Source organism: Moschus berezovskii, chromosome 11 (assembly GCF_049115385.1).
Source record: "Moschus berezovskii isolate FMDL1 chromosome 11, NW_MosBer_1.0, whole genome shotgun sequence".
Lineage (NCBI taxonomy): Eukaryota > Metazoa > Chordata > Mammalia > Artiodactyla > Moschidae > Moschus > Moschus berezovskii.
In genome coordinates, this window is record NC_142470.1 from 4,251,774 (window position 1) to 4,276,821 (window position 25,048).

Sequence of the window (25,048 nt, forward strand, 5' to 3'; positions counted from 1 at the left end):
AGCTCCACCAGAGATGAGGGTCCTAATTACAAGTCAGGCCTCAAGCGCGTGTGGTCACGACCCCTCAGACCCCCGGAGTCAAAGGATGAAGAGCTGCGGAGCAAAGGATTCCTTCGGAGATGCTTCTAAATTAAGCCATCTGCGGTCTGTCTCCGCCTGGAGCTAAGAAACTGTAACGGCTTTGGCAGGAGACAGCTCTGCTGAATGGAGCTGAGTCGCTCTCAGGTCAAGGCAGGTAAATAAGAGGCAGGCGCCACTGGCCTACCAGCAGCCCTGGGAGCAGGATGGGCAGGCTGGTGAGGTGCTGGTCCTGTTTGAATGGGGAGCGTCTCAATATGTTGCTCAAATAAGGACCAGGTGCCTGCACTACACAGGACGTCCTGGGGACGTGCTGGTGAATAAGGCCAACCCACACGGACCCTGCGAGATGGCACAAGAGGCGGTCGCTAAACACACTATACATGTCATCATTTAATGGCAATTTAGTAGCACTGTGGACTGGGGAATTCTAAGTCCCTCTGGGGGCAGGAAGGTCTTTCTAGAGAGGATGAGGGCGCTATCCAGGAGAAGAGGAAGGCAAAGATGTTCTAGATGAGAGGGGCCAGTCCAAACCCTGAGCAAATGTGGCCAAATGGGAGAGAATGGAAGCCAGTGAGTGTGGCTGGGGACACAGAGGCAAGGCTGGGGAGGTGAGCAATCATCACTATCAAACCTTAAAGACATTTGCAGGGACCGCAGTCCCCTGCCTGGATGACACCCTTTGCCTCTGCAACCAGATCGGAATAAAAGACCCCCGAAACCTGGGGTTGGAGGGGACCTCAGAGACCAGAATCTCCAATTCTCCCATTGTACAGATGAAAACCCAAGGCACCGAGGTCGGAAGTGATCCTCTCAGGCTCTCCGTGGTCCCGGGCAGAGCCGACACCAGGAGCCACTCCATCACCATTTCCTGAGGTCCCCACTCTGCCCCGGGGGATCTGGATTGCTGGATCCCATTTCCCAATTCATTTGAAAGCCTCTGTGCTTTTCTGATCTACTTACAATGAATCAACTTTTCATCTGATTGATATCTTTAATTGTGCCTTTGACATTCATTAATTTTGCTCTTGACTTTGTGGTTTCCTTTGAAGTCTCTCTGTTGTTCTGTTTCCAGCATCTAGAGTTGTCTGGTTAGCTGTAATTGCCTTTTAATCTTTCTTTTCCCCCTAATATTAACATTTATATAACATAGCTTTGGCAACTATGTTTCCCTCTAAATTTTCTTTTATCTCATCTCACAAGTTTTGAGAATATTTATTTTTGTTTCATTCCTTTTTCATCTAATCTCCATCAAATTTCATTCGGATTTCTTCTTTCGTCCTGAAGTTATTTATAAATAAGGTTTTACGTTTCCAGGCAATTTCGTTAGTTACGTCTGTGACTGATTTTCTAATTTAATTTCTTTGGTGCCAAAGCGATCTGTGTGAATCAGACCCTTTGGTGTTTGTTGAGTTCTTACACTTGTGTGAAAAGTCGGATCTACTTTGGACAGAAAGTCACTATGTGGAATAAACTGGTGCCGTTACAGAGAAGGTGCCCACGTGACCTGGGTTAGGGGATCAGGTGTGACCGTTGCCCCTTCATCTTCATACTCATTATTTCTCTTATTGAATAGTTACTGAGTACCCACTGTGTGCCAGGTGCTATGCTAGGTACCAGGAGTCAGGGAGAATTCAGATAGCCTCTGCTATCATAGAGCCAGGAAACTAGCAATAAAAATATAATCACACAACTGGTTATTTGCTTATAGTTGTGCTAACTATTAAAAGAAGTATAGTGACTTCCCTGGTGGTCCAGTGACTAAGACTCCACGCTCCCAGTGAAGGGGGCCCAGGTTCTATCCCTGATCGGGGAACTAGATCTCACATGCTGCAACTAAGATGCAACTGAGAAAGAAAGGAACGTAAGTATGATGCCATGTATATGAAAAATTTTTAAACTACAAAATGATCCCCTGTGTTGTTCAAGCCTGTGCATGAATCTAGTTAAATGGAAAGAAACTGGAGGAAAGAATATGCCCGGAAGTCCTGCCTGGCCTCCCCTCTGGGAGGGAGAGGGGGGGACAGGGAAGCAGAGAGAGCTTCGGTTTTATCTGTTCCCTTTTTGTCTTTTTAAGATGAAAACACTAGGGATGATTTTCAAACTGCATTTTGGAGAAGCAACTTAGGGCCAGAAGTCTCTCCCTCCACACACCCACGATTTAGAGACTTGTTTGTTGGTGATTTGTGTTGGATTCCATTTGAATCCTGAGGCCAGTCTCCAGGGTTATTACCAGTGGTGTGTGACTTTGGCTCGAGCCCCCGGTGTGAGGAACCCACCTACCACTGTCAAGTTCACAAACTGAGCAGCTTTCCCACAATCCCCCCGACCCTGACACATCCTCCTAAAAGGGGCAGGGGGGCCAGGCTGCTTTCCCAAACCCCTCTCATAAGCTACACAATGATTCCCCAACTGGACACTAAATCCTCCAGTGCCCAGTCTGGGGGCCAAGAAGTCCGGGTAGAATCAGAGAAAAAATAGCCGAGTTAACAAAAAAAAAAAAAAAATCTCCCCAAGAACTAAAAAAAAAAAAAAATGACAGCTATAGAGATTTTAGTTTAGTTTTTTTTTTTTTAAGTGACAGCCGCTCAGGTGACTGGGAGAGAGATTTCGCTTTAAAAGATTGAGAGGCTGTCTCCTCTAATGAGAGGTACTTGAAAATTATGGATCAGTCCCAGGTCAGTAATTTCTGTCAAGCTCGGGCAGCTGGAGGTCAGAGGCCCCGTAGAACACAAATCCATGTAGGATGTTGCTGGCGGACCTGGTGGGTCCTGGGCTCTGATGGAGCAGGTCTGCCGCGTAAGTGATTAACAAGGGCGGCAGTCTCTCCTGAGACATCTGGTCCCCTAAATTGTTATTCTACTACAGCTCTAATTTCTCTGTGGTCCAAAAATAGATGGAGCAAGGACACAGGGCCTGACCCGCCCTGCTGACACATGCTGTGTTTTCAGAGAACAGCCAAACCTGGGCTTAGGAGACAAACTTCCTGCCTGCCTGCAAGATCTAACGTGGGACCGCGGGGGACTGTGTCAGGTGAAGGGGGGAGGGGGCAAGGAGTCGGGACAGGGATCTTCACTGGCAACAGAGGAGACTGGTTCTCAGGATGGTTAAGACACTGGATCAGGGAGACCCAGCTGCTACCTGGCAAAGCGGGACCCAGGAACCAGGCTTCTGCTCCACAGACTGTGAAGTTCTTGAGACTCACTGGGGCAGAAGAAAAGACAGTCACGCATTTGTCTTTGAGCAGGAGAATCGATTTGCTATTTCCAGAAGCCAAACAAAATCTCTAGATCATTCCCAAGGATTAGCTAAGGCTAGTCGGCAGCAGTTGAGATCAAAATTGAACAGTGAATCTGTTTGCCAGATGCTGGTAGACAAATCACAGGGCAATCCCAAGGCAGGGTGTTTGAATTTTCTGAAAAACTCTGGGTTGGTGCCCATCTCTGCTCCTTCAGTGTCTAAGTTTAATCGGCTCCAGGTAAGTGAAGCTCCAATACTTATAGCCACCTGATCCGAAGAGTCGACTCATTGGGAAAGGCCCTGATGCTGGGAAAGATCGAAGGCAAAAAGAGAAGAGGGCGGTAGAGGATGAGATGGTTAGATAGCATCACCAACTCACTGGACATGAATTTGAGCAAATTCCAGGAGAAGATCCCCTGGAGAAGGGCACGGCAACCCACTCCAGTATTCTTTCTTGGAGAATCCCATGGACAGAGGAGCCTGGCGGGCTATCGTCCATGGGGTTGCAAAAAGCTGGACATAACTTAGTGACTAAACAACAATAACAATTGAGATATAATTCATACACCATAAAATTCACCCCCAAGTATATAAATATTTGCTGTTCACCTGAAACTAACATGACCTTGTAAGTCAACTATACTCAAATATAAAATAAAAATTAAATTTAAAAATTTTAATAAAAAAATAAAGTTTTCTCCCAAAGAAGTGTATACATCAATGATTTTTAGTATATTCATAGAGCTATGCCACCACCAGCACAATGTAAGTTTAGAATATTTTCATAATTCCAGAAAGAAACCTTGGACCCCTAGGAATTGTACCATGTTTCCCTCCCTCCAGCCCCTGGCAACAACAAATCTACTCTTTGTCTCTAGGCATTTGCCCATTCTGGATATTCCCTAATGATCAAGTCATATAGTACATGGTCTTTGGTGGTCAGCTTCTTTCATTCAGCTGACATCCTCAAGTTTCCCCTATGCGGTAGCATGGCAGTTTATTCAAATGGCCCCTCTAAGGCAGGGATGGCAAGTAGGCAGCACTCCCCATCATGATGCGGCCATGTTCGGTCGTAAAATATTCTCAGGCTAAATAGAGGCTCCTGAAAAGTGTGCCGTGATTGATTAGCAAGGTCTGCCATGGGCACAGGAGGGAGAGTGTGCCGTAGTAGATTTGCTCTAAGAGATCAAAACAGGGTCTCCCATGGTAACAAGGAGGGGGTACAAAGACTCAGAACCCCGGGAGAAGACGTCCATGTGTTCGCCTGCCCTGAACTGTCTCTCTCCCTCTCGAGGCGACCTTGGGGCACCCTCACCTGAGATGGCCAGTGGGTAGGTGAGCAGGAGGGGAGAACACGGAGGATGAAGGAGAGGAGATGGAGGGACCAGCAGGAGACTGGCGAAGGAGCCAGCATGGACTCCCCAGAGTCTTGTTATTTACAGAGTGGGCCCCCCGACCCCCTTTGGGCGTAGGTGCAGGAGACAAGGACTAACACATGCTCCATAGTCATCCCATAGGGGACATCCCAGAGGGGACAGTGATACGTGCCACTTAGAGAAACTGCTTCTGCTTTTCAAAACCATTAAACCTTCATTTAGGATGCAGAGCAGAGGCCAGAATCGTGCAGGTCGTGGCTTTCTACGGGGCCTGTAAGTAGAGTAAGTTCCCGGTGATAAAGCCTTGAGTGTGGTTCTGAACTGTGCTCAGCACCACATCTGCCCCAGCCGGTCCTTTTGTTTAGCACATCCATCACGGGCTGGGCCAGCGCCCGCAGGCTCTGAGAGTCCGCCTGCCTCGGGGTGCCTCTGCAGAAGCTCCATCCGGGAGGCCTGGAAGCCACCGAACTGTCCGGTCACGTTGGCTCTGCTTCTTGCCTTCTGTTTGAAAGTCCCCAGGAGAAGGGTGGCAGGCCGGGAGCTGGTGTGTGGGGTCCAAATGCAACTCGGGCAGAGAAAGCCCCTTTTCCCCATCTCCACCGGAGCCCCCTACACACACACACACACACACACACACACACACACACATGCACGCACACCCCAGGATGCAAATGATAACCGCAGAGCCATCACTTGTGAAGCTTGACAGAAAATAATGAGAAACACTAAATCTTTTATAAGGTCAACACTTGCCTTAGCCGAGCAGCTGTCAAACAAGAAAAGAATTTAGCGCCGGAGCCACGAAACTTCCATCGGCTCATTAAGCCCAACAGGGCCCGGGCCTGGCGTGGCAGAGGAGACGCGGGGCCTTTCCGTTTTGTGTCAGTAATTTGCGGCGGAGGAGGAAGAAGAAACAGCCCGCGCCAAAGGGGCCTGGGGGGCGGCTGGGGAATCGTTAGGACGCCGGGAGCGGCCCCGGCTCCTAATTGGAAGCATTGGGCATTATCAACGGAGGATTTGCCTCAGTTCCCTGACAGCTCGTGGGCCCAAAATGATCGCCCACTTGTCAGTGTAAAAGACCATTAAAAACAAACCATTTTGATTTAATTGGAGGCGGTGCACCGTGGGGCCAGGTGAGGCTGCTCGGTAGCCTGGCTCCCCCTAAGCTGCCGCCCCTCTCCCTCGGTGAAGGAGCTGGGGGTGGGGATGGGGTGGGGGGTGCAGGAGGCGAGCATTTTCCAGACTTTTCTTCGCCTTTCAAAAACTGTCGGAGGAAGGACTGGATGGGAGATGGAACAAGGCTTCACAGTGGCGGCGAGGGCTGTTTTCAATGGCGTTGTCAGCAAGCACCGTGACAAGCAGAGCTGCCAGGAAGTGGGGGGGTCTCGCCTTTTCAGAGCTCAGATGATGGGCGTCTGCTTGGCGCTCTTCTCCTGGGAGGTGGCCCAGAGGTGTCTGACTGGAGGGGGGTCAGCCTGCGGGGTGGCAGGCTATCCCAGCTGGACAGGGTCACCCGCCCACCCCACTTAGACCTGTCAGGATGCGGATGGTCACAGCGGGGCTCTAATCTGCAGTGGGCAGCGGAATTTCCTTTACTTTAATTGACTTCTTTTGTTTTAAACTCAAGGAAGAGCGAAGGAGGGAGTTAGAGGAGGAGGTGATGGGCCGACAGAGAACCTTTGTGAACAGGGCTGGCCCTGGAGACCCAGGTGCTTGCCCCATGGAGGCCGCAGTGGTGAGGATGCCTGGTTGAGAACTGCTCATCTTTTCAGAAAGAGGAGGCTGCTGGCTGCAAATACTGACCTAGACTCCCAATGGGTCCTCCAGTCAGGGCAGGGGGCCTCCAAGCACATGGAGCATCTATCTGCTTGTAGCTTTCTGAGTCAGAGGGTAGACTCCCCAGCGCCCGGGGCTGTGTTTTCCATGTGGATACTCGGTATTGTGCGCGCTGTGGGTACTTGATAAATATTAATTGGTGCCTGCCAAACCTCAGAGAGGGCTATATATTTGTGTATTAATCTCACCCCCCCAACCCCGGCCCCGCAAGCAGGGATCTCATTTGCCGCCTACTGCTTCCCCGCCAAGACAACAAGAGCAGGCCACGCGGTGCTGGAGAGCATCTTCCTGAGGGCGAGGGGGGAGTTGCACCAGCCCATCTCTTCATAAACTTCTACTGTTCATCGGGATGAAGGATCAAGCTGGGAGGAGACACCAGATCCCTGGCGAGCGTCGAATTCCAGAGCTTCCGATTTTGCTGCTGAGTTTAGGCAATGGGGATTCCTTAATTACTTTCTCTGGAAATTTACCTGACAGTGCTTTCCCAGGAAGTGGCAAGGTGGTTATCCAGGCGCACGGTTCCTCGGTTGACAGACTCTTTGATTTTGTGCTCGGTTGCAAATTAAGTCCTTTGCTGAGCGGTCCATGCAGTGCCCGTCAGCGCCTTATCGCTTATTCATATTGGCTGTTGAACAACTCCTGTGTTGCTGCCAGGGAAGCTGGGGACATAGTCAGATGTGCGGTGTCCATGGCTCATTGGGGTGGGGTACACTGTGGTGAGGCTTGGTGTTGTCTTTCCCCTTTTCTGTTTTTAGAATAATAAGCAGGAAGGTTCTTCCAGTATCTTTTAAGGAGGAACAGACTCTGTGGTTGAAGAGGCTGATCCTGTCAAGTCACAAGTAGGAATATTAGAGTTAAGGGTCGTCAACTAGACAGCAAGGATGATGATGCCATATTCCAGACACTGTTCCTGGGAAATGTCAATGGACAGGGGACCTTACTTGACTGCTAACGGTGCCCTGTGGACATTCAACAAATTCTGGCTGGATTATAGGATGGAGAGAGGGATGGATGGATAGATGGATGGATGGTTGGATGGATGGATGGGCAGACAGATGGATGAATGGATGGTTGGACTGATGGATGGATAGATGGATGATTAGACGGATGGATTGTTGGACTGAAGGATGGATGGGTTAGGAACCTGGGATAAGGCAACAGAGTCCTTAGAAATGTCTCTGAGATTCATATATCCTTAAAGATCCTCTCCATCTCCTTCAGCTAAACCTCTAAGGAGAAGGGGGTTTTATTTTCTTCAATATTTGTACCAGCAGTTTTGTTCAGAAATATGTAGAAAGGCAGTTTCAGCTGACAAATCCTCTGTGACGGTGGACGAAAGTAGAGAATGTAAGCTGAGTGGCAGACATCATGGCATTCAGGTGACACACGGTCCCTGCAACACAGGGTCTCACCTTCCGACATTCGGAACTCTGCCTGGAGGAACGATCCAGAACCAGGTCATCAGTGACAAAACAGTATCTTACTCCAGGTATTTGCAGGGCTGTTACTTAGAAGGGGAAGCGGGTGACTCCATGGGGCTCCAAACGGAGAAGCACAGCCTGGAGGCGGAAGAAGGTAGAAGTGGGCAGAACTTTGAGTGAACTTGAAAAAGAAGCTGCTGTGGACTGAATTGGGCCCCTCTAAAATGCATGTGTGAAGCCCTGCCCCACAGGGTATTTGGAGGTGGGGGTCTTTGGAAGTGGTCAAGTTTAGATGAGGTCATAAGGATGGGACCCCCATGATGGGATTAGCGCCCTTTTAGGAAGAGATGCTGGAGTGCTTGCTTTCTCACTCTTTGCTGTGTAAGGTCACAGTGAGAAGGTGGCTGTCCATAAGCCAGGAAGAGAGGCTCATCAGATCCTGTCCATGCTGGCACCTTGATTTCCAACTTCCAGCCTCCAGAAATAAATATCCATTGCTTAAGCCACCCAGCCTACGGTAATTTTGTAGTAGTGATCTGAGCAGATTAAGACAGATATCCAGGGACTTCTGTGGAGGTCCAGTGGTTAGGATTCATGCTTCCACTGCAGGAGGCACAGGTTTGATCTCTGGTCAGGGAACTAAGATCCTGCATACTGTGCAACATCACCAAAAAATAAAAGATAGACATTCATAAACCTTACGGCTATTTAACAGAACACAACCTGCCTGCAATGGGGCGTTCCTTTTGAACCCCTGGCCTGCTCTATGTCAAACATATGAAAGGGCACTGCCTGACTTGGTAAATATGTGCTTTGAACGCATCTGTGTAGGAGGAGATGACATTGACCCAGGGATCTGGGGAGCTACTTACTGAAAATGCAGGTTTGGCAGCCACCCCAAACCCACTGGATATGGGGCCATGGGGCAGGGGGGACCTGGAATCTGCATTTTAAACCTCTTGGAAGACTCCAGGCACAGCCAAGTTTGAGAACTGTTCTTCTAGAAGAGCAGACGGCAAAGCCCTGTCCGACCCAGAGAAGCTACTGCTCCATGACCTTGTCCCAGCCAGGCCCCTGCCATGTGCTTTCCAGGCACAGTTGCATTTGATTCTGCTGTGGCCGCCAGTTTACAGACGCAGAGGCAGAGGCAGGCTGGGCTCCGGAGCACCCGCGCAGTTTCCGAGCCGTGGGTTCAGCCCTGCCGCTGGGAGCTGTCTGTGCCTCGCCCCATTCGATGCAGCGAGCTCGAACCCCCGATCAACGGGCTCTTTCCTCTTTAGCCTTGGGGCCAAGCTGCGATTTAAAACATGATCAGGGGGTTTGTCAAGGTCTAAAAGCTATCAGGGCAGTGGGAAGTTTTGTTTATTGCGAGGGCTTCAATCAGCTGGAGCAGGGCCGGCCACGACTCTCTGGACATCTATAAACACCTGAGTTCCTGACTACCCTTCACTTTCATTCCCAGGTCCTGCATTTGGCCCCTGATGGTCCCTGACCTCAGTTGCAGGTCCTTAGTATTTATCAGCCCTTCCGGGGCCTGAGGCCTGGAGGCAGCGGGCCAGAGGGCTCAGCCACCACCTGCCACTTCTTAACGGTGGCCACTGAAGCCTCCAAGCTTTGGTTTCCTCATCTCTGAGATGGCGTGACTTATCCCTGTCACGTAGGGTTGTTGTGAGCATCGACACAACACGAGACCGTCCTTCAGAGCACGCAGGGGAGCCCCTTGGCAGCTCTTGAAACATGTGAGCTGTTGGTGTGGGCTTTCTGCTGTCCTCTGGGAGCCCCGTCTTCTTGGATGTCCTTCCCGCCAAGCCTCCAGCCAGTGGACTTTGGTCAAACTACCCACGTTGTTTGCACCGTGAAGGCAGCATCTCCAGCCTCCCTTTGAGCAGAGGAAGGGAAGGGGCCAGAGAAAACACTGCCATTGTGTCACTTCCTCCCTGACGCGTTGTGTTCTCTGACGTCCATGAACTTGGCATCTCCCAGGGAAACCAGGGAGGCTGTGTTTTTTGCTTGCGGCTAGTGGATACGAGCATACCAGCCTCTGCATTCATCCTGCCTGCACTGTTGACAAACCTCAGTTTGAATGAACCCCGAATCATCTGAGTAGGTGATTTGATGTTGTTTATCTGTGAGACCCTCCTGCTGGCACATGCCAGGCAGTAGGACCCCCGTCATGCCCGCAGCCTTGGTGCCAAGTGACAGAAGCTGACAAGTGGGGACGTGCAGAATCGAGGGATTCGTGGGAGATGGGGAAGGAGTCCTTCCAGAGGGGGCAGATGTTAAGCTGAACGCCTTCTCAAGCCTGGGGAGATTCTCTTTAGATCGTGGAGGATGGATGCTCTTGGGGATGAGCTGGAAGAAGAAACCGGGGACCTGGAAAGTCTTATCAACTCCCAAAACTCAACATGAGATTCTAGCCATCTCCAGAGATTAGGCGCACACACCTGACGTCAAAACAGGCTGGACTTAGTCTATTTTCCAGTTGATTTCAACACAAAATGGCGACCATCTTATGGAAAAACCTGCACGAACTTTTCAGCCAACCCAACATTTTGGCCACCCAGTGGGGGAGGGTGGAAGTGCCTCCTGGATTAAACTGCAAATTCCCGGGTGCTGGAAAGATTACAGGGACAGCCGGGCTTGGGGGGAAATCCCCAGTTTGTAGGGCTGTTTCTGGTACACGTGCCAGCTCCCACTTCCCCTGCAATGCCTGCCGCTTCCCTCCATGACCCAGGTGTGTCCAGACTTCAAGATTTCTCTAGCAGCACCAGAAAGTTTGCCTCTGTCTTCTCTAGCCCGCCCCCACCTCACCCGGCCTCCCCTTTCCTCTTGTCCGCAGCATTCTCAGAGCTTCGGCTCACCAGAATTTGAGCAGCAGTGTCACCTCGTGAGCAGGTGCCTAAAAAGTCTGCCTCTCTGAGGTGCCGGATTATGTAAAACCAATTAAGCCTCTGCCTTTATTCCTTCGGCGAGTCAGCCTTCCTGCATACTGATCTGATTTATGATGGAGCGGCGGGGGGGTGGGGCGGCGCGGGGCGGGGTGGAATCTGTATTTAGGGAAGACATGTCAAGAGCATCAGGGCCTCTGAATCGCTCTTCCCCTTGCCCCATTTCCCCTCGTGTGACATATTCCATCCCTGCTCTCAGTGCCCTATATGGCACCCTGAGATGATTCTTATTCCAACGCAACAGCGAGGCAGGGTTCTTAAAATACATCCCTGGTGCAGGGGCCTCGGGGAGGGCCAGTCCACCTGGAGTCTGCCCTTCCTGGGTCAGGGAGGAGTGACTTTGGGGCTGGAGATGCCCGTTCGGAGGATGGTCCGTCTTTATTTGAACTGCGCGGGCCCTCTGGAAAGAGGGCGGCTGCAGAGTGGACGGGCTGAGAGGCCGCTCTGGGGCTTTAACAGAGAGTTAACCTTCCAGCCTGCTATGATTTGTAAGAGAGCTTAAAGGTGAGGAAAGAAAATCCTTTTCTTAGATTCAACAGCTTCCACTAATCAGCTGCATCTCTGGTGTCACTGCTTGGCTGACTGCTGATTTTTTTTTTTTCCTTCCTTGCTGTCTCCTGTTCTATTAGGGAGTCATGGGCCCAGGAGACCCGAGGCAGGGTTAGTCTTCCACAAAGAGAGGAGTCTGATCCCAGCGTTCAGAGCACAGGAGCTTGTAAATCAAACTGTTAGCTTAATAGCTTGGGCCATTATTCTAAAGCAGTGGGGCTGAAACTGAAAGCCAAATGAAAATATAGTCAATTTGTTCATACTTTAGTGACTGAATGACTATGTAATGTCGGTGGGGTATCGGGGCTGTAGAGGGCTTGGTGGGGGAGAGGCGGAGGATTTGGGTTGAAGCAGAGACCCCGAGATGCTTGGGCAAATTCCCCTCTAGAGCGGATCTTGGCAATTATAACACAGACTTAGCCATAGAGGTCTAGCCTCCACAAGTCAGCTGCCTTCTTGGCTGGGGCAGAGTGCCGGCCTCTGACCTTCAGGCCTGATGGAAACTGCCTAGGGGAGACCAGGCTTTGCTGGCAACTCTGGGAGTGCTCTGTGAGCTATGGGCAGGAACAGGGCCGAAAGGGGCTTGAGCACAGGGACAGGCACCCCGGGGAAGGATGTAGAGCCCCCACCATTTAAAACATTTTAAAAATTATTTTATTATTCCTATTGCTATTTTATTTATTTTCATTTTTTTGGCCTTGTCACATGGCCTGTGGGATCTTAGTTCTTTGACCAGAGATCAAACCCGTGCCCCCTGCATTGGAAGCGAGGAGTCTTAACCACTAGCCCACCAGGGAAGTCCCTAAAAAACATTAAAAAAAAAAACTAACTGGCTTTGTAAAAGTTACATGTACTCACTTTAAAAATGGAAACTGCAGGAAAGAGCGTCTAAGAAAATCAAACAGCCTCCAGCTCACCCAAGGAATTACCGCTGCTGCCACTCGGGGGCCCCTCCCGGACATCTGTTTTGGAGCACTGACCCCACGTGACAGATGGGCGCCTCCATTCAGACAGGGTCACGTAAGACAGGTTCTTTCCCCCTATAATGTGTAGGCCAAGCAGTACTAAACTGGGGAAACATGATTAAAATGCCAGTAAGTACAAACTAAAGTCAATATTTTCAGTGGTGGACTTCCCTGGTGGTCCAGTGATAAGAATCCACCTGCCAATGCAGGGGACACGGGGTTCGATCCTTGACCTGGGAGGACCCCCCATGTCACAGGGCAGCCGAGCCCAGGCGCTGCAACTACTGAGCCCACACATGCTCTAGAACCTGTGCTTGGAAACAAAAAACAGAGCGAGAAGCCCACGCAGTGCAACTAGAGAGTTGCCCCCCACCCCGGTCGCCACAACTAGAGAAAGCCCACACGACAGCGAAGACCCAGCACAGCCAAACATAAATAAAATACATTAAAATGTTTCCAGTGGCCGCGTAATATCGTGATGCTGTATATTGTCTCTGTAATGTCTGTGTCATGTGTCCCAACATGTACTTAAGCCATTGCTCGGCCTGCGACGTCTCCAGCCTTTCACCATCGCTGTCAGGACCACCATAAATACAGGGGGCACCCCACTCCTTTCTTTCGTCCTTTATCATTGGTAGTCTGTTCGTAAAAGGGGATAAAACCATCTGTTCTTCTTGATTTACTACCAGGAGACCAGAGAATATATGGTTCAGATTGGGTCACTTTTGAGAGCAGAGGGGGCACTTAATAATTCTGCCTCCCAGCTGGCTCCAAGGAGGGCTGTCCTGGGGAGCCAGACCCCCCTTCCTGCCCAGGGACACCTAGGGAGGTTTCCACAAAAGGCCGGAGAACAGGCTGGGCCAACTGGAGCGTGCATGGTGTTGGAGGTTTTGTTATGGGGGATCATCCCCACCCCCAGACCTGGGGCTGCCAACTCAGGTTGATATCCCCCCAGCATTTCCGGCTGAGAGAATTGGACGCCCAGGGCTGGAACTTCTCCAAAGTTCCCCACCTAGCAGTCCACCTGCACCATTACCTGTCCCCACCAGCCGTCTGTCCACCTTACTCTTTGCCTGTCGCCAGCAGCCCTATGGAGGCATATTGTCAGCGCTGAGAACAGGCAGGGCCTGACGCAACTCAGGGGTAAGGTTTGTAAATGAATGATTGAGTGAGTGAATGAATGAAGTGAGTGAATGAATGAATGACGTGAGTGAATGAATGAAGTGAATGAATGAATGAAGTGAATGAGTGAGTGATCACCAGAACCGTCCTCGTGGCAGCTGCCATTTATTGGCGCTTGATAAGGGTCGGGTGCTCTGCTAGACACTGTGCCCGTGTCCCATCAAACCCTCCCAGCAGCTCTGCTGACAGGCACAGGCCCACTTTACAGAAGAGGAGATGGGACCTTGGACAGGTCAAGCCACGCGCCAGGCCAGGAGTGGTGGGGTCACCACCCGGCTCAGGTCTGGCTGACCCTGGAGTCACACTCAGACAAACATACCACACTGCCCCGTCTTCCCTTCTGCTGGCCCCCAGTGCACCTCATGGAGGGCAGAGAGAGCCCTGCCAGCAGGAACAGAAGGTGCAGGCTCCAAGCCCAGCGGTCCCCCCACTCAGGGACGAGGCGATGAATTCATGTCCCTTCCGGAGAATGAGGACCTGTCCCAGTTCACCCCAGTTTGGGGTCTGCAGCCTATACGAGCCCCATGTTTCCCGCTATGTGGCTGCTTGGTCCTGGAAGCTGGGGTCGGAAGAGACCCTTAAGAACCAGTGCCCCACCACCCCATTTTCAGGTAGGGAAACTGAGGCCCAGGGAGGGCCAGCCACTGGCCCAGGCCCGGGGGCTGGCTGGCGGCTCGTCGTGAGCATCCTGGCAGAGAGGCCACTCGCCAGCTGTCAGCTGACCCTCCCTCTGGGCACTGGCCGTCGCGTGGCAACTGCTGGCTGCACAGTCCAGGAGGTAGCGCTGGAAACCGTGTGGCCAGAAAGGGAGCCCCACCGAGGGGTGCTTCTGCTCTTCTCCCTTCCATGGTCCCTCCGGGCTTAGACGGGAGGGAACGGGTGGCGCCGGGTGGGTGGAAAGCCAGCTCGCTCCGCACTGACCCAGCCCGGGAGCACCCGCGCCCTGCCTGCTGCTTTTCCGTGTGAAAGGTGTTTAATTATTTCTGACAGAGTTCAGCGTCGACATCTGTTCGCGAGCGGGGAGAGTCCATTTAGGTTATCCATCACTGTGACAGATTCTACTTTTTTGGAAGCGCCTTTTCCTTTCATAATGGGGCCGGGTGGGGAAGGGGGGCAGGCGGATCAGCACAGACACGAGGCACAAAGAACCTCCCGGAGCCCCGACAACAACCTCCCGCCCCGAGGGAGCAGCGGCGGTAGCCACGACTGGCCCTGTGGGTCCAGACCCCGCCGGTGGCTGCCGGGCTGGTGGGACATTTAAGTTGGCGAGGGGGTCTCACGGGGTCTGTGAAAGGCTTTTCAATCCTTCTGTCCTCCGGGGCAGTCCTGGACATTCCCTCGTTCATCCCATCCTTCCTTCATTCTTCCCACAAACACTTACTGGCCACCTGTTGGGCGCCAGCGCTTTCTTGCTGGCTCCAGTGGTAAAGAGTCCACCTGCCAATGAAGGAGCTGTAGGAGACCCAGGTTCGATTTCTGGGTGGGGAAGATCCCCTGGAGGAGGAAATGGCAACCCAGTCCAGTGTTCTTGCCTGGGAAATCCCATGGACAGAGGAGCTCGGTGGACTACAGCCCATGAGGTCACACAGTCAGACACGACTGAGCGACTATCATTGAAAACGTCAGTCTCTGCTGGGTGTCAGGCCCCGTGCTGGGCTCCTGGGACACAGTGGGGACCCAACAGACACGTCCTTGTGGGCTCACACTTTACTGGGGAAGATGGACATTGAACAATGAGTGGCCCAGTTAATGAATGAATTTCAGTGCAGCTAAGTGCCTCAAAGGGGCGGAAAAGAGCCCATTGATATCAAAGAGGGGGCCTGCTGGGGTGGGACTGGCAATGAAGGATAGTGTCCTCAGGAGGCATCACTGCCCAGCCACCCAGAGAAGAGGCCCTGGACCAGGCAGGAACCCCTTCCTCTCAGGGAAAGTTCCTTCCCCTCTCTGAGCCTCAGCCTCCTCGTCTGTAGAATGGGACCTTTGTACCTCTGAGATAATGCATGTCTGGCACTTGGGACATAGTAGGAGCTCAGTAAGTACTTTTCACCAGTGGTATTCCCAGCAGGGAGGGGGCTGAGTGTCTCGGTGGTGGCGGCAGCACCCTGGGGCTCTTGGCGCCTCTGCAAGGCTGTCCTGGCTGGTGCCCAGGGACCAGCCCTGCTGAGATTCCTGTGGCTGAACTTCCAGAGCCCATGAACCTCCCTGGGGAAGATGAGAAAACACCCTGTAAGCCCGGGTGCTTGCATTTTGTTCTACTTCTTGTTGTTTCAATGGCACAGTGGATGGTGCCTTTGAACTCAGGCCTGGCGGTTAGAGGGACCTGGGTTCCAGGCCCAGCCACTTGAAAATGAACACCGTCTCTGCCGGTCCTCCCCAGAACTCAGGCAAGGATGCTGTGTGAAATAATACGTGTAAATGACTCAGCATGAACACAGGGCTGGCATCTCAGGTGGGTGGCCGTGTTCCTAACGGGTTTTTATAACAACAGTTTTAAGATCAGAAGAGACCTGTGCTCAGTTGAGTCAAATCCCTTCTCTTAGACTCGTTGGAAAAGACCCTGATGCTGGGAAAGATTGAAGGTAGGAGAAGGGGGTGACAGAGGATGAGATGGTTGGATGGAATCACCGACTCAATGGACATGAGTTTGATGAAACTCTGGGAGTTGGTGATGGTCAGGGAAGCCTGGCGTGTTGTAGTCCATGGGGCAGTAGAGAGCCGGATACAACTGAGCAATTGAACAAGAAGAAATAGAAACTCATTTATTTCTGGATTTCTGCTCCTATTCCAGGCCAGGCTGTGGGGGTACCTGCAGGTGAGACAGGGCTCCTGACACAGGGGAATCTGTATCACTTGGGATGGGCATGTTGGACAGGGAAAGGGGCCCTTTCCTTGCTCCAACAGGGTCAAGGGAGACCACCTGAGCCCTCCTTTGTCCATTGCCTTGGGAGCTATGTGTGTGCTTAGTCGCTCAGTCATGTCTGACTCTTTGCGGTCCCCTGGACTGTAGCCCACCAGGTTCTTCAGTCCGTGGAATTCTCCAGACAAGAATACCGGAGTGGGTAACCATTCCCTTCTCTGGGGATCTTCCTGACCCAGAGATCGAATCCAGGTCTCCTGCATTTGCAGGAGGCTTCTTTACCATCTGAGCCACCAGGGAAACCCCTGGGAACTACAGGTAGATTTTAAATCAGAGATGAGGGGCTGAGAGGAGCTGGGGGTCGGCACTGTACAGCAGAGTGCCAGCAGGGTATCTCGTGCCCAGGGAGCTGTGGGTCCCATCCCTCCCTGGGCAGGGTCTCCAGGATGTCTGTCCCCCGCCCCACCACGGACATCGAATGTCAGGAAAATCAGAAAAAGAAGAGCGAAAGGAAAGGAAACAGTAGGAGAGGCCAGAAAGGAGGCTGTGTGTGGAGACGGCCGAGTGTGGAGACGGGGCAGGAGCGATGAGGGTAAAAAGGAAGGAAACTGGGGGAGGCGAGGGGTGCTGCCCAGGCTGGGCGGGGAGCGGTAACGGGCCAGCGGCACACCCCGCTCCCCTGCTCTGTGCCCGGCCCTGCCCGTCTGTGTGGCGAAGGCCCGGACTGACGGACAGCAGGGCGAATGGCCACTGACATATGCTGATGGCGGCCACTTGGGCAGGACATGGGCGCCGCATCAAGGGCGGCAGGCAGACCTTGCTGGCAGCCTGTTCGCTTGCATTAGGCTCAGGAAGGCACGGGCCCCTTCATTGTCTAAATTACAGTTTAACTCAAACAAGCGGCCGGGCCTGGTCTGGCCAGGAAGGTGGCTTTGTGTGGCTGTCTTCCGGGGGCCAGGCGCGTCCCTGGCAGTGCTTAGGAAGGGTCCAACGTGTGAGCTCTTGCTATCATTGCTGTTGCTGTTGTCACTGTGTGCCAGTCAAGGGGCAGAAGCCTACAGAAGCCCCTGTCTAGAGGACAGGTAAAGAACAGGAAGCGGGGCCACCCGCTGGGTGCGGGCAGGGGCAGTTGGAGGCGAGACTGACCTTCTGGAAGTGAGGCATGTGCCAGAGGGCGTCCAGCCCCACGGGCGGCTTGTACTTCCTCAGCTGACTGCTCCGGGTCTCGTAGAGCTTCCCGAGGATCACCTGCGGGTCAGAGAAAGGCCGAGGCCCAGCGGTGACTGGTTCCTGCAGAGGCCGGAGCCATGACAAAGGGGCTGGAGGGCCCAGGGCTGGGATTCCTGCTGGGGCGGCCCTGTGGGGCACTTTTCCCCTGGTTCCGGCCCTTCTCCCAGCCTGATTTCAGGGCACCTGCACCCCTGGCCTTGGGTCGGGACCAGGTGGACTCGGGGAGGGGACCGTGGGGTGCTGAGAGCATGCTGTTTTGGTTTCTGGTTCGGCCCTAGAACTCTCTGGGTTCTGGAAGGCAGCTGCCTCAAGGGCAGGGATGTGTCCTCCTTAGCTAAGACGGCCCTGGTGGTTGCCAGGGACGCCACCAGGTCTGAACGAATGAATGATTTGACGGGGCTGTTGCACTTCTGGGAAGCGGGTCCTCACCTCAGCATGGTCTGCTTATGGAAAAGAAAGCAGGACTCCTTTGAGAGGAGGGATTAGAGGCCTCAGTGGAGAGGCCTCGAGGCCTCTGCGGGTGGGACTTCAGAGCCGCAGAGGTGATCCAGCTCCTCCTTAGCTGCACACCCCGTACCCACGAACAGATGCTGCGAGCCTATGGTTAGGGACCCATAGCTCGCGGGGTCTGCTGTGGACTGAACTGTGTCCCCTCCAGATCCATATGTGAAGCCCTAGCCCCCAGTTGGGACCGTATTTGGAGCTGGCCTTTAAGGAGGTGATTAAGGCTCAGTGACATCAGAGGATGGGGCTGTAATCCAACAGGACAGATGTCCTTATACGAAGCGGAAGAGACACCAGGGGTGTCCACACAGGAAAGGCCCTGTGAGGATGGGGTAAGAAGGCAGCCGTCTTCAGGCCGAGGAGAGAGGCCTCCGGGGCAACCGACACTGCCACCTCCACCTTGGACTTCCAGCCTCCAGGATTTCTGTGGTTTAAGCCACCCAGCCTATCATACGTTGTCACAGTCACCCCAGCAGACTCACCCAAGGTCCCCGGACCCCACCTGCAGGATCAGAGGGGGACTCTGATTCAATGTGTGCCCCTGGGGAACTCCATGCACAGTCAGTCCTTAGCTCACACCTGTGACCTTGTCAGAACTCAAAACCTCCTAGGGGAGTTAGCAGGTAAATAGGGGGCTCTTGTCTAAACCTAGAGCTAGAGAGGTGGAGCCCCCCCACCTGGAGTGGATGAGCTGGATGTTGCACTGGTACTCAAGTGACCCAAAGAGCATGGGCCACTGCTGAAAGGGGCATGAGACAGCGACACAGGTCAGACAGTGCAGCCAACAAACAAAAGCTGACCTGAATTTAACCAAAGATGCCACCACCCTATCGAATCCCTTTTATTTTACTTTTTTTTTAAAGATAGCATCTCTTTATTTTATTGATTTATTTTTTGGCCAAGCCATGCAGCATGTGGGATCTTAGTTCCCTGACTAGGGATCAAACCAGGGTCCCCTGCATTGGGAGCATGGAGCCCTAACCACTGGACTGGCAGGGAATCCCTTTTATTGACTTATTTTGTTAATCAATTGTATTAATTTTATTGAATGCGTCTGTGGATAACTTCTGAGCCCTTTGGATCAACTCTCCCCTCTGCTTCCTAGAACAGCAGTTTTGAAAGTTCATCTCGAACCAAAGCTGAGAGGCTGCCTCGCCAGGGCTTAATGAGCCGGGCTTCAGAATTAGGAGGTTGAAAGTGAGTCTTATCACCTTTATCAGCCTCAGTTTCCACTGCAGAAAATGGGGTGCAGACGCCTAGTAAGCAGGTTCTTACGGGATTTGTTAGCTTTGAGCAGAGCGTCTGGTCCTAGAAGATTGCTCACTAAATGGAAGCTAGTTTCCAAGAATTTCGTTTGGGCTCATCACCGTCCAAAACCCAGGACATCCTGAGCTGCTAAGAGACCAGTTTCTCCTAAGATGGGAGCACTCTGACCTTGCAAATCAACCATCTCATCAACCCTAATAGACTGTGTGTCAGCCCCTCAGTGGTTTGAGGATCTGGGTATTCATAGCCCTTTGATAGAAAGCATCACAGCCATAGAGAATCTTGGAACAGAAGAACTCTGTGGTTGGTTTGACAAGTGCTTTTCGAGTGCCTACTATGTCCTGTGAAAGTGTTAGTCACTCAGTCGTGTCTGATTCTGCAACCCCGTGGACTGTAATCTGCCAGGCTCCTCTGTCCATGGAATTCTCCAGGCAAGAATATTGGAGGGGGTGGCCATTTCCTTCTCCAGGGGATCCTCCCGACCCAGAGATCAAACTCAGGTCTCCTGCATTGCAGGTGGATTCTTTACCCTCTGAGCCACCAGGGAAACCCCCTTCTATGTCCTGGGAAGCCCCAACTATGTACAGGGCCCTCATTCAATCTGACCCCCTTTTTGCCCATTGAAGTTATTGAGACCCCAGTTTGGATGGTATCATCGACTCAATGGACACGAGTTTCAGCAAACTCTGGGAGATAGCAAAGGACAAGGAAACCTGGTGTGCTGCAGTCCACGGGGTTTCGAAAAGTCAGACATGACTGAGAGATGGAACAACAACTAAAGTGGGGATTCACTCAAAGCCACACCCTCCGGGCTGGCACCAGTCCCCGACCAGTACTTGGGGTGGAGTCTCTGATAAAGGCTGACTACAGGCCAATACTTTGGTCACCTGATGTGAAGAACTGACTCCTTGGAAAAGACCTGATGCAGGGAAAGATTGCGGGCAGGAGGAGAAGGGGACGGCAGAGGATGAGATGGTTGGATGGCATCACCGACTGGATGGACATGAGTTTGAGCAAGCTCCAGGAGTTGGTGACGGACAGGGAAGCCTGGTGCGCTGCAGTCCATGGGGCCGCAAAGAGTCGGACACGACCGAGCGACCGAACTGAACTGAACTGAACACGGTTCTTTGCTGAGAAAGGGGCAGCACTGGCTGCGAGTCTGTCTCTAGATTCAGGAGACGTGTCCTCGGAGGCTCCGGATTCCATGGACCTGGGGCCCTCTGAGTCGTTGTGAAGTAGCTGCTAATTAAAAACATGACTCTGGCCTGGAGCAATCACTATGAAGTAGCAGCATGTAATGGTAATGCTCCCTTGGAAACTGGTCGTTACCATGGTGAGCTCTTTCTTGAGCTATGAATGAATAAACTAGTCATGGACTGCTTTTAAAACATTATTACAGAGACTTCCCTAGTGGCACAGTGGGTAAAAATCCGCCTGCCGGTGCAGGGGATGTGGGTTCCACCCCTGATCTGGGAAGATTCTACATGCCATGGAGCAGCTAAGTCCGCATGCCACAACTGTGAGGCTGTGTGCTGCAACGACTGAAGCCCGCATGCCTAGAGTCTGCTCAGCCACAAGAGAACCCCCCGCAATGAGAAGCCCAGGCACCACAGTAAACAGTAGCCCCGGCTCACGGCAACTAGAGAACGCCCACGTGTGGCGCTGGAGACTCATGCAGCCAAAAATAGAATAAACAAATTAATTTAAAATATATTATTACAGTGCTCTGCTCTGACCTCTGACTCTCCCCACCCCTGAGAACAGCCTGGAGGAGCCTTAGGCAGAAATCAAAGTCTTCCTCTCTAGGGACTTAAGCCAAAGTTGAACCTGATCATCACAGAGACCCTGTCAACAAAGCAAAGAGCAACTTGATCGCCCAGTCAACACCCAGCCTCGCCCACCAGCAACAAACATGCACGGAGGGGCAGCCTCAAAGCCTTTCCCCTCCCCAACCTTCCCCTTCCCTCCCCTCCCACCCCAGCAGTCATTCACCCTGCAGTGAGCACGGTGTTTACCTTATGCTTTTTCTCCAGTTTAATGGCTTTCTGGGTGGCCTTCTGTTCCTGCACCCACAGCTGCTGGTACCGATGCTGCAGCAGATCAAAGAAGGGGGTGGAAGGCCTGTGGGGAAGAAGTCAGACGGGTTTGAGGTCTGGGAAGGGCCAGAGACGCCCCTCTCCCTGGAGGCTGCCTGCCTGACCTTCAGGGCTGTGGGGAAGAGTGTCCTCCCCAAGGCTGTGAGAGCCTCTTTCTGGCTTTCTACAGCCATGGAAGAAATGGGTGCTTTCTGTAAATCATTCAACAAATGGTTACTGCCCACCAGTCAAGTGCTGGGCCTGATATGGTGACAGACTCTCTCCTCAACCAGATTTAAGACAGACTCCTCAGACCCCTCGTTTCCACCAGGCTTGTCCTTGGGACCTGTCTTCGGCCGGATGAAATCAGCCTTAGCAGAGAACCCTGATAAGTCGGTCCCCCCACCCCTGATGTCTCATTGCCTCGGCTTGCCTTTACCAAGAGTCCTGTTAAGGCAGTTTAGCGAGAATCCCCTACCTACCCTTGAAGTCTCCTCTTAGTAACTTGCCTTCCACTCTGCTCCTTGGGTAGAAATTCCCACTTGTGTTGTATTAAGAACTGAGCCCAGCTCTATCCTGAGGTCACTTTCCCCTTTGCAATAGGACTGAATACAATCTGTCTTTATTGCCTTTAGCCTAGGCTCTGATTCTCATTGACAGGGGTCTCCAGCCAAGGAGCACCTACCCTGCGTACAGCATTTTGCACACCCCACTCCTCACAACACTGTGAAATGGGTACTATTAACATTATCACTCATCCTGCAGATGAGGGGGTCAGGTCCCAGAACAGTGGGGGCAGGGCCGTGTGTGAGGCTCTCTCCAGGCAACCTAATAGGTGACGAGGGAAAGTACTTTCTAGAAGAACCAAAGCTAATAAGATGCAGGAGGAAGGACAGAATTGAGGGGAAGAGCACCATTACCTTGTGACTCCTAATGAAATAATGGATTTAGGTAATAAGCGATGGTTAGGTAGAAGGCTGATGGGGAACCTTACAATGGATGGCTCGGGCTGTGGCAGCTGAACCACAGGCTCAATTTGTTCTTATTGTGATAAATGTGCAAAACATAAAATTCACCCAGGCGATCAGTCACTGAAAGTGACAGGCATGGGACCAGCAATGATTTTTATTTGCTTATTTGGCTGTGCTGGGTCTTAGTTGCAGCACGTGGGATCTTCACTGCGTCGTGTGGGGATCTTTTGAGGCAGCTCGTGGGTTCTCCAGTTGTGACGTGTGGGCTCAGTAGTTGCGGCACACAGGCTTCGTTGCTCTGCAGCATGTGGGATCTTAATTCCCTGACCGGAGATCAAACCTGTGCCCCCTGCATTGGAAGTGCAGAGTTTTAACCACTGAACCTCCAGGGAAATTCACTGGCTTTGTGTTTTATACAAATACACTGTGTGGCCTGCACGGTGGTATTCAAAGTCTTAGAAATTTTGAGGGCTCCAAAATCATTACAGACGGTAATTGCAGCCATGAAATTAAAAGACACTTACTCCCCGGAAAGAAAGTTATGACCAACCTAGACAGTATATTAAAAAGCAGAGACATTACTCTGTCAACAAAGGTCCATCTAGTCAAGGCTACAGTTTTTCCAGTGGTCATGTATGGATGTGAGAGTTGGACTATAAAGAAAGCTGAGCACAAAAGAATTGATGCTTTTGAACTGTGGTGTTGGAGAAGACTCTTGAGAGTTGGACTACAAGGAGATCCAACCAGTCCATCCTAAAGGAGATTAGTCCTGGGTGTTCATTGGAAGGACTGATGTTGAAGCTGAAACTCCAATACTTTGGCCACCTGATGCAAAGAACTGACTCATTTGAGAAGACCCTGATGCTGGGAAAGATTGAGGGCAGGAGGAGAAGGGGACGACAGAGGATGAGATGGTTGGATGGCATCACTGACTCAATGGACATGAGTTTGGGTGGGCTCCGGGAGTTGGTGTTGGACAGGGAGGCCTGGTGTGCTGCGATTTATGGGGTCGCAAAGAGTCGGACACAACTGAGCGACTGAACTGAACTGAACTGAAATTGTTGTTGGCCCTTAAAAATTGGGAAATTTTACACTAAAAACCCCAGCTTTCCCGGATGGTCCTGAAGATGTGTATGCTCTGGTCACACGGGCCTGCCTTCCTATGTGGTGACAGTTGGCTGGGGCTGAGTATCAGGTGTCATTTAGCCCAAGTCCCCTCCCTTCCCTACTGCACTCCACTGCCTGCTGGGCCCCTCCAAGCGTTGGATTTTGTGGCCCCAGAAACAGACATAGAGCTAGACTGGACCCTAAATGCCCACCCCCAGCTCTGCTACCCTCCAGGCAGACTTCTCTGGGACCGGGCTGACCTAGGCCTCCTTTTGAGTGGCGCTTCTGTGGCTTTGAAATGCCACTCGAGCTCAGAGGTCTCTTTCCAGAGCAGCCTGCAGTGTATCTACAAACAGTGGCTCTTTGTTTTCTGGTTCCTTTACCCCTGTGGTGACTTTTATTACTTAATTATTACACACCCCATGCTTCTGAGCAGCCTAATTTATAGCCGTGATTTCTAATGACACAAGATGCGTAATCTCGCAAGATCTACCCCAAGAGGCCATTCACAACAGAAAAGCTGTCTTTCCAGCAGCCCCCACTGCCCACAGCACCGGAAACCCACCCTCCCAACCCTCCTACAGCCTTGCTGACCATCTTTGTGTCTTGTTTCAGCCAGTGGTTCTTATTGCTGGAAAGAGGCAGGGGCGGGGTGCTCGGAGCAGAAGAGCTGACAGACCTTGTAAGTTACAACAGCCCAGTCCTGACTGCCTATTGGAGGTCCAGCAGGTTTTGCCCATTTTTGTTCTGGCTCATTCAATCGGATCACAAGGGGGAGAGGCTTGTCGGACATGGCGAAAACCCAGGACATAAACTGTATCACGTCATCTCTTGCTTAAAATGCCCTTGGCAGCCTCCCATTTCTTAGACTCAATCTAGATTTCTTGCCACAGCTGGCAAAGCCTCCCCTCCCCAAACTCCTCTCAGACCCTCAGCAGCTCCTTTGCTTACAGGTCTCAGCTATTGGGTCACCTCCTCAGAGGGCTTGCCCCTGACCGGTCCATCTTCCAACGGCCCTTGCCTGGTGCCCTCCCCTGCAGAAGCCCTCTCATTCATTTGTCACTGGTCTATAACTGCTCTTGACCATCAAATACCAATGCCAGCGGGAATCGTTTGCTCTCAATAATTATGCATTGTTGAAAAGGACGGGGTAAGAAGGAGAGAATTAGTCAGAGAAAGAAAAATTAGGTGAACATTTTAGGAAATATACTTTTCATAAGTCAGGGTAGTGTAAATTAAGCTATATGTGAGTTGTAATAAAATTGAGTAAATTGATGGAAATTACAATCCAGGGGAGGAAGGATAGTCTTTCTAACAAATGGCTGAGGAACAACTGGACACCATGGACAAAACCAAACAAAAACCTCTTGACCCAGGTCTCATGCTTTATACAAGAATTAACTCAAAATGGAGCATAGAGTTAGATGTGAAACTGTGGAACTC

The 25,048-nt window shown here is 51.9% G+C and overlaps 1 protein-coding gene across 1 annotated transcript in view; it reads right to left on the reverse strand.

The window, feature by feature from the left end:
- CFAP77 (cilia and flagella associated protein 77) overlaps window positions 1–25,048 on the reverse strand; it is a 149,718-nt gene that overhangs the window by 5,737 nt on the left and 118,933 nt on the right. The window contains exons 4-5 of the mRNA XM_055399826.2: window positions 21,468–21,573; window positions 17,599–17,700 (exon numbers count right to left, since the gene is read on the reverse strand). Of these exons, the coding sequence (XP_055255801.1) occupies window positions 17,599–17,700; window positions 21,468–21,573 (208 nt within the window). The remainder of the gene's footprint in view (window positions 1–17,598; window positions 17,701–21,467; window positions 21,574–25,048) is intronic.